Here is a 19,061-nt window from a genome sequence, read left to right as displayed (position 1 = left end):
GGTTTCACTCTAAATTTTTTTTTTTCTGATCAAAACAATTGTTCTTAAAATCCAAAATTCAGTTTATAAATGATTTAAAGTATGTTTTCAAAATATTTCCCGGTGTTAGACGGTTTCGGAAGGGGACGGGTCAAACTCACAGATATAAGAATCTGATGTTACTTGGAAAAAATTAAGTCACTTTGACGAGATGAAGCTGTGTCTACGGATTTTTGCTTTGTCGAGGGGCAATCTCTGGGTGCATATTTTCTAGTCCATTCCTCCTTGATCAAATAGACTTAATACCTCACGTGCAATCTTAAAAAGAATGAGTGCGTGTTACGTTTATGGTTTCGTGCATGGATTAATGCTCTATATCTACCGGCCCACTTTGGACCCCTCTCAGAGTAAATAAAGAATATCAATAAGTCACAAGTAGCAATCGTCCGACTGGCATTAATCATCCGATTTTTCCTCAATTTTTCACGTTCATAGAATTCGACGCACTCGAATACAAGTTCCGAGAACTTCTTGGAAAGAAATAAACAAACTGAAGTTACTCAGAATATTCGATCAATTGAATAGAAATACAAAGTTGATGTCACTTGCACTAGTTTAATATATCGACGAAGAAGTCGGCAATCAGATAACTCGGTTTGCGACGTCGCAGACTTCCTGTCATACGGTATTTTTTAAACGGAAAACTACTCAACGGCAATTCTTTAAAACTTCCGTGATTTTTCTTCTCTGTGCTAAGAAAATTCTGCATAAACTTCAAGGAATGGTGTCAATTTGTTCTCTTTTAAAAAAATAACATAAAGGCGGAGATTTTCAGACACCGCAAACGAGTTATGTGATTGCCGACTTACACCGTCGATATACTATGGAAAACGTCAATCTTTCAATGAAATATCAATGGGAATTCCAAAATTAAATTTTACTGGAGAGCTTTTTAGTCTCTGTGAGCAATTTAACCATATTGTCTTAGTGCCCATTTTTTTATTACATTCTCCTTCCTGTTCTTCTCCTTCATCCTCTTAGAAAAAATAGGATAAACGGCGTGAATCATGTTGATCCTTTTATTCAAATAGAAAACCCTTTTTTATCCGCCGGAAAAATATTGGAAAATTTAAATAAATTAGAAGCCAATGAATAAACTATTCACCTTAGAGACTGTAATCTGTAGGATTTTAAAGGCTATCAGCAGACTGCTTCTTTAATTTGGTGGGGCTGCACAGTATGAGGATGCTTGTAACTAAACCGAAAATTTAAAAGATAAAATTTGAATGATATTTTTCCTCTCTAAAAAAAGAAAAAATCCCAGACCTACATCTTTTACATTATGTAACAGTGAGATTGACGCTGAAAGTAATGAAATAAAAACACCTCTGGTTTAAATACATGTAAAAATGTAAGTTTACGTTCGATCCAATTACACTTGATATATACGAATACATACAGTAATCGCATATGTACTGAGACATTAACAAAAAATTTTAGTCAGTCTAGTACCGGACGTGTTTGCACATTTCACGTATGTGCTGTACGTCTAGCAGTTAACAAATATAGACAGAGGTAACAATATTAACAAGTCTACGTCTATGGTATATGGCACAAAAATTAAAAAGCGATGTAGGGATGCAACAATAGGAAATCTGAAGCAGTAAATGCCACATAATTCCATTAGTATTGCAGAGTATTTGTAAGCTTGCCTCCGTATCACAAAGACTGGATATTGGTGGGAAAAGGTGAATGAACATCGGGTGGACCCTTCACAGGAGGTTGACCTTTATAGTCTAACATTTGATCAACACTTGAAACCCGAAGAAATATTAATGTTAAAGTAACTACGCCATAAATACTGTTCTGTAAAGCTACGAATGTGTTTTTCTGATTTTGAAGAGTGATTAATTAATACTCCTCCTATTTTGTCTGATAGACACATGTATAGAGTAAAAAAGTATTGCTCGCAACTTTTTCAAAAAATTTTCGACTTATTTCCAAAACTCAATCCCTCTTGGAGATTATACAAACTTCGTCAGGATATTGCAGAAATCTTTCTTCACAAAATAGAATGGTCATTTGTAGAAAAAGAAATATGTTGAAAATCGCAGATCATTTTGAAAATAAGTCCCTTTTCAATTTTAAAGTCTTCGAAAAAAAATCGTGTCAAAATGTTTAAACGTTTTCTCAACAATACTTTTCATGAAATATATCACCAATATTTTAAAAAAAATTCAGAGAGGTCATTTTGGGGGGCTTCGTGGTAGCCGACCAATCAGAGAGCGGCACACTTTTTTTTAAAATAAAAGGATTGAGATGGCAATACTCTCCCGTATATGGGTACTCTATAGTGTCTCTAACGTGCAACTGACCCATTTACGTCAGACTGGAAGAGTCCGTCAGAGTTCGGACCGGGCTGTGCTACCGTAGCCACGCTCTTCCCGGTTTCCGCGGAGCCTCGTATTCTCCGGGTGCCTCACCGGTGACGCACCGACGGACAGCATCTCCTCGGTGTCCGGCTGGTCGACGAAGCACGCCTCGATCTGCTCCAGAGTTTTCCCTTCCGTTTCCGGGAGGCAGAAGTAGAAGTAGACGCAGCCCAGAGCCGTTGCCCCGCCGTAGAGGTACATCACACCGTCCATACCCACCCGCGATTTGATGGACAGGTACGATTTGATCAGAGCGGACACCACCAGGTGAGTCCACGCGGCCGAGATACCCGTCGCCAAACCGCGACCTCTGAAAACAAGCAGAGGATTAAATCAATAGAGAATTTTCAGGTATCTGAAATATGATGTACACTGAAAAAAAAAACACATTGGATCTAGAGTCCAGACTCTTGAAAATATTGACAAGAAAAAGGACTCTTGATTCAAGCAGATTTAAGCTTAAATCAAAAGGAAATCCGCTCAAATTAAGAGGCTTGCTTCTTGATTTAAGCTTAAATCTGATTGAATCAAGATTATTTTTTCTTGTCGATGTTTTTAAGAGTCTGGACTCTAGATCCAATGTTTTTTTTTTTTTTTTTTTTTTTCTTTTTTTTCCAGTGTATTTCGTGTTTAAGTGGAAACTACTGAGTGAACTGAACACGAGGATACGCTTGGTTCATGAATTGAACAATTGATTGGAGAAGATATGACAAAATTATCTAATCTGCTAAAATACACGTGTTTAAATGGGAAATGCCGCCAGATGACGTCACTAGGCGGTGCATTTTCTCACTTTTAAATCTATTTTAATGCTATTTCCCACATCAGGGAAAAATCATAAAAAATACTGTGAAATCAGCTCTTTAAGCACTTCCAGATGAGGCAATAAAAAATTTGCATGCGAATTCTCCGATGGAGACTTTGCGCACAGTCTTGAAAAAAAAAGCGATTTGAGTATGTACGAATAAAACACAAAGGTTTTAGGTTTTTAGGGGATTTTTAGATGTGTCCAAATGTTAAGTTTTGAAAGTTGAAAGTTGGCCATGAAACCAATTTAATTTAGAAACATACTCGCATGCATGAACGGGGAAAAAGGGCCTTCAAATTGCGCGGTAGACAAATAGTCTCACCGTGGTGCACGTGTGCACTGTCCAGGAGAGTTTCATCATCCGAACTTGGCACGGACCTAGCAGTATGCTAAAAAGGGAGGGTATTCCAAGGGGGGAGGGAGGCTTCTGCACTTAAATCAAAGGAATTAAATCTCTCTTTCAAAGAGGACTCTCTTTTTGTGATGGCTTCCAATGGAAAAGAACAATTCCGCGTACAATTTAATTAAGTTTTTTAAAGTAAAGAATTAGGTATTCCACGGTATAAAGAACAGTGATAGATTAGCTGAATTTGCATTTGACAGTGGTAAACATCAATCTTTTGGCAAGCGGGAAATTCAAACTCTCAAACACAGAAAGCTCTAATTTTTCATTTTCATCCTCACTTTCAGTTTGTGAATTTTGAATGTATCATCCGAGCTTTGGGTAGCATTTTAATGAGAAAACGCATGTATTTTGATGTTTCATCTCTTACTTTGTGTAGTGGTCCATCATGAGCACTAAAAGCTCTTACGTCCATAGTGAAAATAATGGCACTTGCGGTGTTTCTAAAGTGAGCTGATAATATAGCAGTTCCTATAATTGCAATTTTTTTCCAAATAAGTCGTCACATCTTCATCGTAAAAGCTTAGGAAACTTACGCCGGTGGAAAAACTTCGCTCATTAGCTGCCACGGAAGGACCAAAATACTTAGCCCGCCGAGAAAATTAATGACTAGAAGCAAGCTAGGAGGAAGCCAAACAGCACTTGAGTATGAGCTCAAGTCCCTGTAGAAGGAACAGTAAGCACCGATACCAATAATGCTGACAGCCGCGACACCATATGAGAAAAGCGCAATTTTCCTCTTGCCGAGTCGCTGCAAAAACGACACGTTCACCACAGCGCCGCCAATGAATAGAACCTGGGCGACCATCTGGACATGAGAAATGAGAAAGGGGTAGCATGTAATTAAATGCAAAAGTTTCAACAGATGATGTAACAAATTGAAATTTGATGCAAAATGTATGGCAATTTTTTCTCTTTTTTAATCTTCTTTGTTTCATTATCCTGAAATGGCTCTATATTTTTTTTATACAATATAAATAAAAAACAAAACCAACAACTGGGCACAATAGATCGAGAGGTCGCAGTGCATGGGGAAACCTACCAGAAAAAGGAAAAAAAAAAATAAAAAAAAAATAAAAAACAAGGTGGTGAAGCAGTGCTGGTTCCAAATTTTGCGGGGAAATCAAGGCCAGAAAATTCAAAAATATCAATTGGAGTCAAAACATTGTTTTAAATATTAATTCCCATTATTATCATAAAAAATTTATTCTTAATGAAAATATTTTTTAGAGAAAATGTGCGGTTCACGAACACGACCCGGCACGATTCGGATACTCTCTGTGGACCAGAGCAGAAACAAGGCACCCAAATGGTCCAGGTCTGCCAAAGAATTTCCTAAAAATGTCGTTTTGAGGTATTTTTTACAACCTTAATCTTTATAATTATACTCCAGTTTGAAAAAAAATTATTTCATTGTAGACCCTTCCTTTAAAAAATCATTGCCAACGCCACGGCAAAAATTGCGCAAATATCGTCGATTCTCTAACGTTGAGGGCATACCTCTATTTTTACATGAGCCCCAGAAAGTATGGTGATGTATGAAACACAAGGCGTACGTAGAAATTGAAATGGTTATAGGACATTTCGTCAACGATTTTTTGTCCGCGCACCTGTTTTTTCCAGTAATTTACGTTCACGCGTTTTTTCGGCACGGGAGTTTTGGTCCACGTGCCATTTGAGACCCACAGTTAATTGGCCCACATGTAAATACATACGACAATTGCTCTCGACGTTTTTGGATGGAAATGTAAAATGTCTTGGAAGAATGAGGGTTTGCTTGTTTTTTTGTTTTGTCTGTTTGGTCCAACCGAGAATAATATATAGTTGAGAGTTTTGGTAAAAATGGGGGAGCGTCAATTCCATGAGACAAAATTCACTAAAACTCTCTACACCTCTTTGGTGTAACAGGACTTAATTATATTTCAAGATATTCCCACCTTGTTATACCTGAACCGGATGAACCTCTATATTTGCCTCAGCTAAAGGCTCCTAGATATTCCAGCGTACGATAAGTATCTTGATTTATTTTGCGAGGAAAGATCTGTACTTTTAAAGGATGCCTGCCATTCTTAATACGTTCAATTTCGTATAATACTGTGCAACACCTCTGTTGTGAAATAGTTGCTTCAGGCGCCGCGCCGCCGCACGGCGGGCGAGCGGCCAGCGCGAAACGCGCATTGACGCCTACAAACCTAAGTGGATACTTCAAGCATTGTGCAATGCGTGAGGTATCCACTTAGGTTTGTAGGCGCCAGTGAGCCTCTCGCGCTGGTAGTACGCCGCTGTTCCGCTCTGTTCGGCTTTAATATTTATACTCGCACAGTCAGCGTTTTTTAACTCATGATTTTGAAATGTTTGCATACTCTGCATTGGTTGTTCTCATTTAAATTGATGTTGAAAAAATATGTATCAATTTATCAAAGGAGAATAATAATATAATGTGTGTTTTTTGAATATTGGTGGTTCCATGTCTTTAATGATTTCCAAAGCACTTTAATTTTTTCTTTTACATTTTGTGCTTTTATTGTGCTGCAGCGAGGTGAACGTGCAACCAAACGCTCACAATTTGACATATTTGACTCTAAAAGATCGATGTACAAATGGGTTAAAACTAAAGATTGCGTGTTTCTTGGTTTTTTTCACTCTTTTATTCATTTTTGCAGTTTCTGTCAGCACAACTGCGGCTTATTGAGATTAATGTCGCTTGAAAAAGGTTTTACAAATATTTGTCACGTTTCAAAAATATAAATATTTTCAAAATGAAGTAATAATTTCGTAAAGAAAAAAATAAAAAAAAGTACCTATACATATATAAGGTATATTGTACATTCAATATTTTAAGGATAGAAATAAAACCAAATATTCACCAATGACAATTTAAATAGATGATTCAAAAGGAGAAAGTAGTAACATTTCATTTAGAAACTGAGCAACCATAACAACACCTCCTTCTCTCTCAATTTTTCATTTCTATATTGTCAATATAATTTTACATACCGACTAAAACATAACGCTTGGACCAAGTCACCGTTGCTTATTTTACGTGTGATCGTAAACTACTACACAAAAAAGGTGCGCGGACAAAAAATCGTTGACAAAATGTCCTGAAACCATTGAGATACGTCCTTCCGTTACAGGAGCGACGATATTTTGCAAGTTATTAAAAATAATAAAAAAGCTTAATTTAGTAAAAGGATTCAGCTTATCCCGAGAAAAAATGGATCATTCAAGCTCATTGAAAAATGAACGATCCGGATCATTCAATTTGAATGAGTTTTTCGTCAGCTCATTCAAATTTGAATGATCCAGATCGTTCACTTGATCATTGAATTTTAATGCGCCCGAATGAGCTTGAATGATCCTGATCATTGAATTTCAATGAGCTTGAATGATCCGGATCATTGGATTTGAACGAGCTTGAATGATCCGGATCATTGGATTTCAACGAGCTTGAATGATCCGGATCATTGGATTTCAACGAGCTTGAATGATCCGGATCATTGGATTTCAACGAGCTTGAATGATCCGGATCATTGGATTTCAACGAGCTTGAATGATCCGGATCATTGGATTTCAACGAGCTTGAATGATCCGGATCATTGGATTTCAACGAGCTTGAATGATCCGGATCATTGGATTCCAACGAGTTTGAATGATCCTGATCGTTGAATTTCAACGAGCTTGAATGATCCTGATCGTTGAATTTCAACGAGCTTGAATGATCCTGATCGTTGAATCCCAACTAGCTTGAATGATCCTGATCGTTGAATCCCAGCCAGCTTGAATTCTCCTGATCGTTGATTTCCAGTGAGTCAAGGTCTCGGTCTGATGAGAATCTATTATAAAAAGATTGTAAATAGTATAGAAGCAAAAGTACATGGGTATCCATTCTCACTTTGCAGTTTTTTTTCAACAGAAAAATGAAGGGGAAAAAACCAAAAAAACATATGATGATAGGAAAAGTTAAGAAAACACAGACTCACCAGAAGTTTATCCAATTCCTCCAGAAGTAAGCTCATCCTCCGCCCTATTACAGCAACAGTGTGAATGTAGGTACTATAATAAAAGTAGTTTGAAGGTGAAAATTTTTGCTACAAACCATCTCCCACACGCTGTCAAGAATTCAAACCACACAACAGTCATTGTGGGAGAGGCTCGTAGCTTTGCCGCCGAGTTGCAGAGCTGCTGCGGGGATTCTTTCCATCGACAACTGAAAAATTTAACTAAAATGGAACATATTAAATTAACAGCATAACCAGAAAAATGTTGAATTGAAGAATTAACCGCGCGTTTAGAATTGCATAAGCGATGTCGCTGTTTTACTCTGATTTAAAAGAAAGAAACAAGCAAAAATTACATTGGGATACAGGGGTATAAAATTGGCTTTGTCTCTGAAATAATTAATTTACCTTCGATTGTGCTTTGAAGTGAAATAAGGCAATAGTACTTACAATTTTGTGCTTGCGTGTTTGTTCAAATGAAGCGTTATCGATGGAGAAAATATTGAAGTAAAATTGTGTCCTCGGAACACAAAGCAGTGCATTTGATGGCTGGAGCACAACTCACAGGTACAAGGTAAGTTTATACTGATAACTTGTTAAACAGTCCAGCGAAAAAACAATAAATACATAGAATTTAAGCAACACAGACGAAAAATCTGAGCGGCGACACGCTAATGATACGCAGGCAGCAAGACTGATCAGACCAAGTGGCGAATACCGCGACCCCTCGGCCTTTACAGGTTCGGGGGTGGAATTTCCATCTTCCTTTGGCTCAACGGTCATCTTCTTTTGTTTTCTTCACGCAGCAAACGAGTGGTGGGAGGCGGGGAAGTAACGGCGTTGCCACATTGCTGAAATATTTTCCCATCCTCCTGTCTTAAGGATTGCTATGATTATGTCAATTTCTCGTCTCTTTTTTTTATATTATCATGTAAGGCTCGTTTTTTTTACTGTCATAAGGCTAATCTTAAGAATTTTCAGAAAAGCTAGTGAGAGAGGCCCTACTTTCCTCGAAAATTGAAATCCTCTGTTCTGTAATTTCTCTTCTATGTCGCTTTAAATTCTATTTATTGTTTTTTCCCTTGACCGTTTAACAAGTTATCAGTATGATGTTACCTTATACCTGTGAGTTGTGCTCCAGTCATCAAATGCACTACTTTATGGTCCGAGGACACAATTTTACTTCAATAAAATTCTCTCCATCGATGACACTTCATTTGAACAAACACTCAAGCACAAATTTGTAATTACCTACTGCCTTGTATCACTTCAAAGCACAATCTAAGGTAGATTAATTATTTCAGAGACAAAGCCAATTTTATACCCCTGTATCCCAATATAATTTTTGCTGGTATCTTTCTTTTAAATCAGAGTAACAGCGACATCGCTCATGCAATTCTAAACGCGCGGTTTATTCTTCAATTCAACATTTTTTTTGGTTATGCTGTTATTTTTATATGTTTCTTTCTAGTTAAATTCTTCAGTTGTAGATGGAAAGTATCCCTGCAGCATTGCCGTGCTAAGGAAGAACGCCGGATGAACATCCGAGAGTTGCCAAATTTCCCTTGATAAAGCATGTATTTTAGAAAATATTCATGTATTTTTTTTTCTAGAAAAGTTCAGATATTTTAGATTAAATTGCGTACAAAATTGTCTAAAAATTTTGGAAAGTAATATTCGCAATTTTCCCAGTAAATTTGGTTTTTATCGGAGGAAACTTAGCAACGTCTGAAGGCTAATATGGCGTTCTTTCTTAGCACGGCAGAGCAGCTTTGCAACTCGGTGGCAAAGCTACGAGCCTCTCCCATCATGACTGTTTTGTGGTTTGAATTCTTGACAGCATGTGGGAGATAGTTTGTAGCAAAAATATCTACTTTTATTGAAGGTACATTCACACTGTTACTCTAATAGAGCGGATGATGAGCTTACTTCAAAAGGAATTGGATGAAATTTCTGGCGAGTCAGTGTTTTTGAACTTTTCCCTTATTCCTTCATTTTTCTGTCGAAGAAAAACTGCGAAGTGAAAATGGCTACCCATGTGCATTTGCGTCTATACTTCTTACAATTTCTTTATAATAGATTCTCATCAGACCGATACTTGAATATCCGAATCTGCTGAAGTGATCATATCATTGTGGTAGGTCCCAGAGTTTGACCCGATTGAGTATTTATTAAAGTTACATAGCAAAATTATATTAATGTAGAATAGTGGGAGGTAAAAATTATCCAAGTGACCCAATCAGACGCTGGCATAGTAGTGGCTTATTCAACTTTAATAATCTGGATCGTTGACCTAATAAGCTTGAATGAGCTAGCATGTTGGGCCGTTCAATTTTAATGCTCTTAATGATTCAGCTACGATAAGCCTGATCATTGGCCCAATGAGTTTGAATAAGCCGATTAATTGAATCATTCAAATTGAATGATCCTGATCATACAAGTTGAACGATCCAACAAGTCGGCACATTCAAATTGAACGATCCAACAAGTTGGCACATTCAAGCTTGAATGATCACAAGGGGCCAGGCGTCATTCCAGCGCATTGGTCAAAGATCGGATCGTTCGACTTGAACGATCCGGTATCATTCAAGTTGAATGATCCACGAGTCAGGCGCATTCAAGCTCATTGGGATCATTGATTGTCATTGAAGATTCATTCAAATCATTCAGGATCATTGAAAATCGACACGATCCTGAATGAGCTTGAACGATCCATTTTTTCTCGGGTATAGACTTAATAAATCGAGAGTATTGTTAATTTTTATCATCATCATTTCCTAATTTGGAGGAGATTATACCTACTCACCAAAATGAGCTTGGGGTCAATAGGGCAGTTCATTGCATTTAGTTCGTTGATAGAGTATGGCCTCATACCGCTGATAGCAGCCAGAAAAGTGATGGCGAATGAGATCAAAACGAGACGAAGAGGACGCAAAACTTTTTTGGAAAACACCGCATTGACCTGCGTCATCAACAAACCATTCATCTTCGCAACTGAAAGATTAAAAAAGTATGGTAAGTCAAAAAGTTAGTGAATATTAAAAAGACACACCATAATATTACCCAAGATCAAAGCTGATCCTGTGAAAGATAGGCAGCAATCGAGGTAAAGGTATAATGTTTTCATTAAAATTAGTAGGTGTAAAATCTTGCTAAGTCAAGTAAACGGGCACGACAAAATGATATGTCTCCGTCGCACGTTGCATATAGAAAATGTATAAATGCAGTATGATACTTCGTAAAAATTCTATTACACAGAGCCGGATTTTCCTACTTACCGCCCATGGGCCGCCTGTATTTTGCCGCCACCTTCTCATCCGTTTTGAAACATCAATAAAAACCATCAAGTGAACGTGCCAGCGGCCCATGAAGGCTATTTCCATTTAAATCTTCCGTCACATTCTTACGGCGCAATGATACAACTATTTGAACTCTCCGGAATGCGTGAGGTATCACGCCGCATTTGAAGGCGTTTTCAAATCAACCAAGTCCCTATCCCCGGATTATCGTTTTGCATAGTTCATATTCTTTTGTTATATTCCGAGCCACTTGTTTATTTTTAATCCTCGTAGAAAAACCACTCATTTTTAAATACAATTCTAGCTGGAGCGCACTTCAGCTATGCATTCACCACTGCAAAAATGTCAAAGGAAATCGACACGCCCAGCGTGCATGGAAGCTATTGCCATTTAAATCTTCAGTCACATTCTTACGGCGCAATGATACAACTATTTGAACTCTCCGGAATGCGTGAGGTATCACGCCGAATTTGAAGGCGTTTTCAAAACAGCCAAGGTCCGTTATCCGAATAATCGTTTTGCATAGTTCATATTATTTTGTTTCCATTTCTAACCACTTGTTTAATTATAATCCTCCCATAAAAATCACCCTTTTGCTAAATGCAATTCTAGCTGAAGCACAACTAAGCGCATTCATGACTGCAAAAATGTTAACGGAAATCGAAAAGGCCAGCGTGCATGAAGGCTCTTTCAATTGTAATCTTCCGTCGCATTTCTAAGTCGCAATGATACAACTATTTGAAATCTCCGGAATGCGTGAGGTATCACGCCGAATTTGAAGGCGTTTTCAAAACAGCCAAGGTCCGTTATCGGAATAATCGTTTTGCATAGTTCATATTATTTTGTTTCCATTTCTAACCACTTGGTTAATTATAATCCCCCTATAAAAACCACCCATTTGCTAAATACAATTCTACCTGGAGCGCACTTTAGCTATGCATTCACCACTGCAAAAATTTCAAAGGAAATCGACACGCCCAGCGTGCATGAAGGAGCGGTGGAGGGGTGCATAAGACGCGTTTACTCATGTTGAACACATTTTTTGGGAAAGCCGCATGTCAACACTACTAGCAAAAGGCCACGGAACTTTGCGCGAAAGCCAAGTTTCGTAAACCTACATTATCTCTGATGGACAAGGCCTTCCATTCAAAAGAAATGAACGAAAAAAAGATGAAAGAACAAACACGAAGTTTGGTTCAATGATTCTAACTTCCGCCGCCGCCGCGCCGCGCCGACCGTACCGTGTTTGGCGCAATGCGTGAAGTATTCCCGCAGTCTTGTAGGCGCTATGCGTTTCACGCTGACCGCACTGTGTTTGGCGCAATGCATGAAGTATTCACGCATTCTTGTAAGCGCTATCCGTTTCACGGTGACCACAATAACCGCACTGTGTTTGATGCAATGCGTGAAGTATCCGTGCAGTCTTGTAGGCGCTAATATGTGTTACATGCCGATTGCCGCGCCGAGGGCTTCTCCTTTTCATCTCAAGTCCTTGTCATCATTTCTCTCTAAGTCGCGCCGTTCCATGCCAAATTGTGCCATTTTTCGCACCTCCATTTTAGGCGCACTTAACTTTTTTTGAAAATGCTACGATGAAGGGTGAATCAAATTTCTTGTTCGGAGTCTCTCGGGTTCAATTTCTCAAAACGCCATTTTTGCCACTACTCTGCCGTGCTAAGGAAGAACGCCGCATGAAAATTCGAGTTGTCAAATTGCCCCGGATAAAACATGTATTCTTGAGAACAATTATGCGTATTTTTCCTTGAAATTTTCAGACATTTTAGACGAAATCGTGAACAAAATTGTCTGGAAAAATTGAAGAAAAAAATTCACGATTTCCTAAATACATTAAGGTTTCATTGAAGGAAAATGGGCAGCGGCTGGAGGTTCATACGGCGTTTTTCCTTAGTACGGCAGTACTGCAGCTCTATTCGGTAACGCAGCAGCACTATTTTGCATAAATTTAAATGGGCAAAGCCCGGTGTTGCCAAGTTTCGAGAGTGGAAACTGGTCACGTACCTTTGGCCAGAGCGCCCTCGTCATCTTCAACGTGATGCCTGGTGTAGCTGACAAGATCTGCGAATTCCTCCTCCACTTCATTCGGGCTGGTCCAGCCTCTGAGCCAGCTCAGAGATTTCTTGGCATCCTCCAAGCGGTTCCGTCCTATGAGCCATGCTGGTGACTCGGGTATCTGAATAGAGAAAGCTAGAAGTTACTGACCGACAATTGCTCGGACAACATTCATTACAACCTACTCGAGAAATACTTGTATTTATCTCTGATTCCTTTCCGTGTATATGGGGATGTAACTAAGCATCAAGCATCAGCATAGATGCTTTCATTATTTAAGATGTGACACACCAAAAAAGATGCTCGGTGCGATTTTATAAAAATAAAATAAAAAAAATTTATAAAAATCAGACACTTGTAAAATGTGCCAGATGTCGCGCGATGTCTTCCGCGCAGGGTTGCCAGATCGTGCGATAAAAAGTGGAAAGTTTGCATTGCTTTAAATGGGGAGAGTGCTGATTTTTCAGCAGTATCTGGCAGCTGTATGCTTCCGTGTTACGTTCCGGAAAGACGCTTCCTGTATCATGTGCAAGCGTTAAAAAAACAGATCAAACTGCTCAAATTTGATATTTAGTGATGAAATGCAAGGAGAAACCGTCCATGCAGTATTTCGCGACGGTGAAAAAGAAATGTGATTTTCATTAAATTGAATGCCCAAATTATGGGCCGCAACGCCGTGCCGTAAATTTTAAGGTCAATTAATTGTCCACATACGACAATTCCCAGAAAAAATTCCAAATTACCTGCGTCATGAGAATAAACGTGATGACAGGAACCACGCTGATTATTGAAGCTGTTGTCCTCCAATCATAGAAGCTTCCGAGAGCATACAACACGATAATACCTATCGGACAAATCATAAATTAGTCTTCTTCGAGCTACATTATTTTTATTTTGGGTCATTTAAATTATTCACACATTCTTTAGGAGTTAAATGTGCAAAAATTCCTTTTCCGTTGAAATTATTTGATTTCACGCTCATTTAGCTACAAAAACTAATGGAACTACATTTTGCGGTAAGAACCTACAATTTCTGGCTCAAACATAAAAACATCTACCCGCATAGTGAAACCAATGGCATAAATGTTGTTTTTAAAATGAACCAGAAATTGTAGTTTTTATTTTCAAAATGTGGTCCAATTGTCGTTAGCAACAAACTGGTGGATCAAAGAGCGGAGGCTTGGAATAGGGGGGTATTTCGGAAAAACTTTACGGAGGAAACAAATAAAATATGCTCTTGCAATCCAGCAGTTTCACTATAGGATATTCTGTAGATGACCAATGCCCCTGGTAAAAATCTATGATTTTTGAACGGCTCATGATGTAATTCAAGAGGCATTTTTTGCTCTAATTTTCACTTTGATAGTGATGAATTGGACTATTTCTGTCAAACGGAATTAAGCGCCATGGAAAAGCATCGTGAGCATAGGACTGCATCCGCTAGTCCAACCCGCATTACCCTTCTTCTCTCTATAGTGCTTAGTTCCGTTTCTCAGAAATACGTCCAATTGGTCAACATTTTGCTATTAGAAACTACCATTTTCAAGTCATTTTAAAAACTACGTACATGCCATTATTTTCAATATGCACATAAGTGCTTTAAAAAATGAGAAAAAAATTGTCGTTTTTTATTGTAAAATCAAGTCTAATTTTATTAGTGCTTCGACTGACCAACGCTGATGGCTGACGAAGCTATTGTGACCAAGGTGCCTCGAATGTGTGGTTCGCTAATTTCGCCCAAGTAGGAATTGAGGGGTGCTTCGGACAGACCGACCGAGAGTCCCATCATGGCGGCCACCGCGTAGAGCGTCGTCACCGAATTAGCCGAGTAGAGGAGGATCCAAGTCGCGAACATCGGCATCGTCGAAAGGAGCCCTGAGCCTCTCCTGCCGAGCATCTCTTGGAGAAGCCCGGAGGCAAGGTTCGCCAGGGGTGTGCAAATGTAAGGTATGCTCCCTTGAAAATGAAAAAAAAAATGAAAAACATTAGAAACTGAGATGATAAACAAGGAAATTTTAATGATGATAAGGTAAAGTCGTCAATTTTACGATAATAGTTATCCTGACCAACGAAGTGTTCTTACCTATCAGAGTGGCCCAAATATTCAGAAAAAACGACGATTTTCTAAACAATTTGGGTGCCTCAGCTCCGACGAAGGAACAAATTGATTGAGGGAGGAATGGTAATTTTTACCCATAAAATACGTCTCTGCTGTCCAATGTGTCCATATTTAACCTCTGGGACACCCACACCCTGAATACGAATGTAGTGGATTAAAGTCCATGTTTCGGTAGCATGATCGTCAACATACTGTGAGCCGCAAAATACAGCAAGTGCGGGTAAACGACCTTTGATGAATCGCAGGGGAAGTAAGGGTTGAAGAGTCAACGGGTTGTGTGACAAGTTCTCAAAATCTATATGGCGAGGTAAATATACACTTTTGAACTAATGTTTTTTGGGTTGGTCGCTCACGATACACCTCGTTATTTAAAGGAAAGATAGAAAACAGAACGAAAAATGATTCGAAATCTAAGGGTGAATGACCCGTAGGCTCAGTACCTGAAACATCGGCCAGTGGGTCAGTGGGTCAGAGAATACACCTTGGTTAAAAAAGACCAAAATGGGGAGGAAAAAAGAGGTGAACGTTTTTGGAAATTAGGTTATGCGGTTACCCGTGACGAACCGATATTTTTTTTCCTTTTTGAGTCTAGGTGAAAAATAATGGTTCTTTTGGTAAAAGTAGTATTACATTTCCCAGCTGCGCGCTTTGGAAATTTTAGCCTTTTTAGCAAGATTTTGCCTTTCCTGCCTTTTCCTTCTTACATTTTGTAAAACTGATTTCTTCAACACGAAAAAGAACCCATCCTCCTCCTCTACCCACATTTGATCGATTAACTCCATCTCATCCTATTATCAGTTTCATCGTAAAGGCGAGGTAGTCATTCTATCAAAGATAGTTAACTTGAGAGTTGATCAATTCAATCGAGATTGAATGGAGTGAAGAGATTTTAATCAACATTTGAAAAGTTCAATTCCTTACCAAACCATGATGCTTCGTCGTCGTCCATGTAAAGTTCATCTTCGGGATGTTCATATAATGCCCCAAGAATCAGAGTAGGAGCAGCCATAAACAAACCATGGTTGATAAGAATAAAACCTTGGATCAGTGTTGCCGATATCTAAAAATAAATCATGATAATTATTAAATTATGATTATTTACGTTATATTATGATTATTATGATTATTAATATATTGTTATTATATTATGATATTTTTAATGCGTCTGGAAGACATCACAATAATTTCCTTTAAAAAGTCATGTTTTTGAGAAAAACTTATACGTATGTATAATAGACTGAAATGCATTTTGACTTTTGGCGGCGACGTAAGCCTATTACAGTCAATGCTTTTTATCTGTATCTACATATTTTTTAATAATGAATTTTGGAATTTAATACTATTTCGAATAATTTGAGACCTAATTTCAATTTTTCAATTTCTTTTGAGACTCCATATAGATGATTATGCATCTTTTTGCGTACAAGGTGACTGACAGCGTTAACCGGAGTGCATAGGGGGGGGGGGGGGTGTTCTGCACCGTCCCCTCTGTCCGGTAAGTTTCCCACAAATAATTTGACGAACATATCAGGAATTTTTAACCATAAAAAATTGAAAATATATCTCTAACCACCGCCCCCTCCCACCATTCGTGGATAAATTCCGGTGATTCGACAGAAACTCTTTCGTTGCGGGAAAAATTGGCTGAAAATAAAACATAACGCTGACAAGAAGACGGAAACACTGTCAAAAATATCATACGTCTGAGGAATCTCTGCGCACATCTACCTCTTACGTAGACTGGATGGAGAATCGTGATTTGGAATTCTGTAGGTACTCTAGAATTCCGAAATAAAACATTTTCCGTTCACATAAAATGAAATTGAATGCAGTGTAAACTTGGCAGCCCTAATTATAGTTTTGGTTTTACATTGTTATAATTTACGTATGTTGCTGGCGTATCATAAAAATGACAGCATCAGTCGCAGTAACTGGGATACTAAAGAAGTCAGTTCATTGCAAATGCGATGTAAGATGCAAATATTATGTTCATTCAACAGCCAATCGCATCGGTGCCAGCAGTGGCACGTGCCGCAGGCGAATACCTCGACAGGGGTCTGCTCTTTTGAGGTTAGAATTTATCGCCATAAATCACAAATTGTTAGACGTGTGATTGTGGTGTCAGTTTCTTCTTCCAAAATCACACGCTTACCTAATAATACCTTATCGCAACTTTAATTAGAGCAGCACGATTCAAGTCGGGAGACAGCCATGCAGATAAGAAAAAATATAACGACGAGCATTTAAATAATAAACAATTTAGCTCACTTACCTGGGCAAAGTCTGATCTGCTTGAGTATCCATAACGTTTTATGAGTTTTTCTCGTTCTGAACTTTTGGGAGAATCACCCATGGCGGTGGGTATCACTTTGAACTACGATGTAAACCGAGGCATCGTGTACGAAATTTTATTTCGCACGCGGCTAACTTTAAGATTAAGCAGTCAACGTTAAAATAAACCGGACCCGCCGGCCGACTCTCTGCAAAAAAAACCAGTTTCCTAGCGAGACCTTGAGTTGCTAAGTCACGCCCATAGACTCCACTGTAGCTTCGTGTCTACGGTAAGAGTTGTATCGAGAGAAACTCGGATCTTGTTGGCTCTTGTGAGAGAGTGGATTCTCACTCAGCCAATCGCGGCCACTCGGAGAGAAGGCGCGTGATTTAATTGAAGCGTGCTCCGATCATGACAAAGTTATCTCTGATGCATAGAGTACAGATTTCGGTAGACAAATGTTACCTATATCAGTAGTCAGTGGACCCTCTTTCTTTATTTATTCTTAAGCTGCAGCACTGGATGAAATGGCATATTCAAACTACGTAAATTATTAAAAAAATTAATAAATTTTTATGATGCAGCAGTGGTCAATTTCCGACATCAGAGATTGCCGATGCAACTGCTGTCCAAATTCTGGCCGGATCTCTTCTCATGACAGTTAGATCTATACTCATGTCTATTGGCAAAATCCGAGTAGAGAGATTCTAATGATACCACCAACTGTTTTACAAGTGTAAATGGGGATTCCATTGATATCATTAAAGACTCAACTGCTTTATTAAAAATCCAACTGATATCAGTAAATTCTTTATTTACTTCTTTCTACTCATCATTCGAAGAGTGTATTGTTTTTCAATTATATATTCCGCTCCCGGTAGCATCGGTCTAGATTCAAATGAGCTTTTCAAAGTAGTGAAGAATAAAAATAGCATGTGCCTAATTTTCTGATGCAATGATTTCCTGTCATTTCATACTTTGATAAAGGCAAAACCATCCGGTTTTTAATACGTACAATTTGTCACTTTTTATCTCATCCTTTCCTTGAATACAAAAAAAATGAATCGAAAAAAAAAATGAAAAATCGATGCTCCTGGTTGGATTTCGAAGGAGTAGGCTACTAAAATTACCTCTGTAACGAAGCATAAAGTATCACCTGAAAATGAAGGCGCCCGAGCTGAAATCGTACCTCTCTATGGATCCTTGATTCCTTAGCATAGAGTAAAAGTTCGAGAGGCAAACTAATAACGCAGATCATTTCTTCTTTTCAACAAAATATACAGAAACATTTCTCTGCGATATGTAATTAAGTACCTAGTCGAAGTATTTTATCCTCAACGATGCGATTGCGCCAGCTTTGTCGGTTAATTAAGCAATTTTGATTAAATCATGATAAATTTAACGAAATCTTGAAGCGTGCCAAAATTTAAAGGGGCGGCCAGTTAAGTGATCATTATGTGGATCTAATTTCTTTGAATTATAATTTTAGATCAATTTTTTGAAAAACCGCGAGCAGATTTTTCTTTGCGTTCAAAAAAAAAAAAGTTACCAATGGCTTTCAAGAAAAAAGAAAAAGTGAGAATTCTCACCACTGAAAAAATAAAATTTGCAATCGTTCAGTTAATAATTTTAATTTTATTTTTTCCAAAATTAAACATGTAGCTTTCGTCAGGTAATG

At 38.3% G+C, this 19,061-nt stretch overlaps 1 protein-coding gene across 1 annotated transcript; it reads right to left on the bottom strand.

Moving 5' to 3' along the window:
• Positions 1-1,371: 1,371 nt before the first annotated feature.
• On the bottom strand, positions 1,372-17,633 carry LOC109038816 (facilitated trehalose transporter Tret1). The gene is made up of 8 exons (XM_019054015.2): positions 17,384-17,633; positions 16,033-16,171; positions 14,664-14,948; positions 13,736-13,836; positions 12,942-13,113; positions 10,430-10,617; positions 4,159-4,430; positions 1,372-2,721 (listed from the first exon to the last, which is right to left on the bottom strand). The coding sequence occupies exons 1-8, from the start codon at positions 17,462-17,464 to the stop codon at positions 2,382-2,384; spliced, it is 1,578 nt and encodes a 525-aa protein (XP_018909560.2). The 5' UTR covers positions 17,465-17,633; the 3' UTR covers positions 1,372-2,381.
• Positions 17,634-19,061: the final 1,428 nt, after the last annotated feature.

This window comes from Bemisia tabaci, chromosome 1 (assembly GCF_918797505.1).
Source record: "Bemisia tabaci chromosome 1, PGI_BMITA_v3".
In the NCBI taxonomy this organism is placed as follows: domain Eukaryota; kingdom Metazoa; phylum Arthropoda; class Insecta; order Hemiptera; family Aleyrodidae; genus Bemisia; species Bemisia tabaci.
The sequence above is the reverse complement of the archived record's forward strand: the minus strand, read 5'-3'. Positions and strand labels throughout refer to the sequence as shown.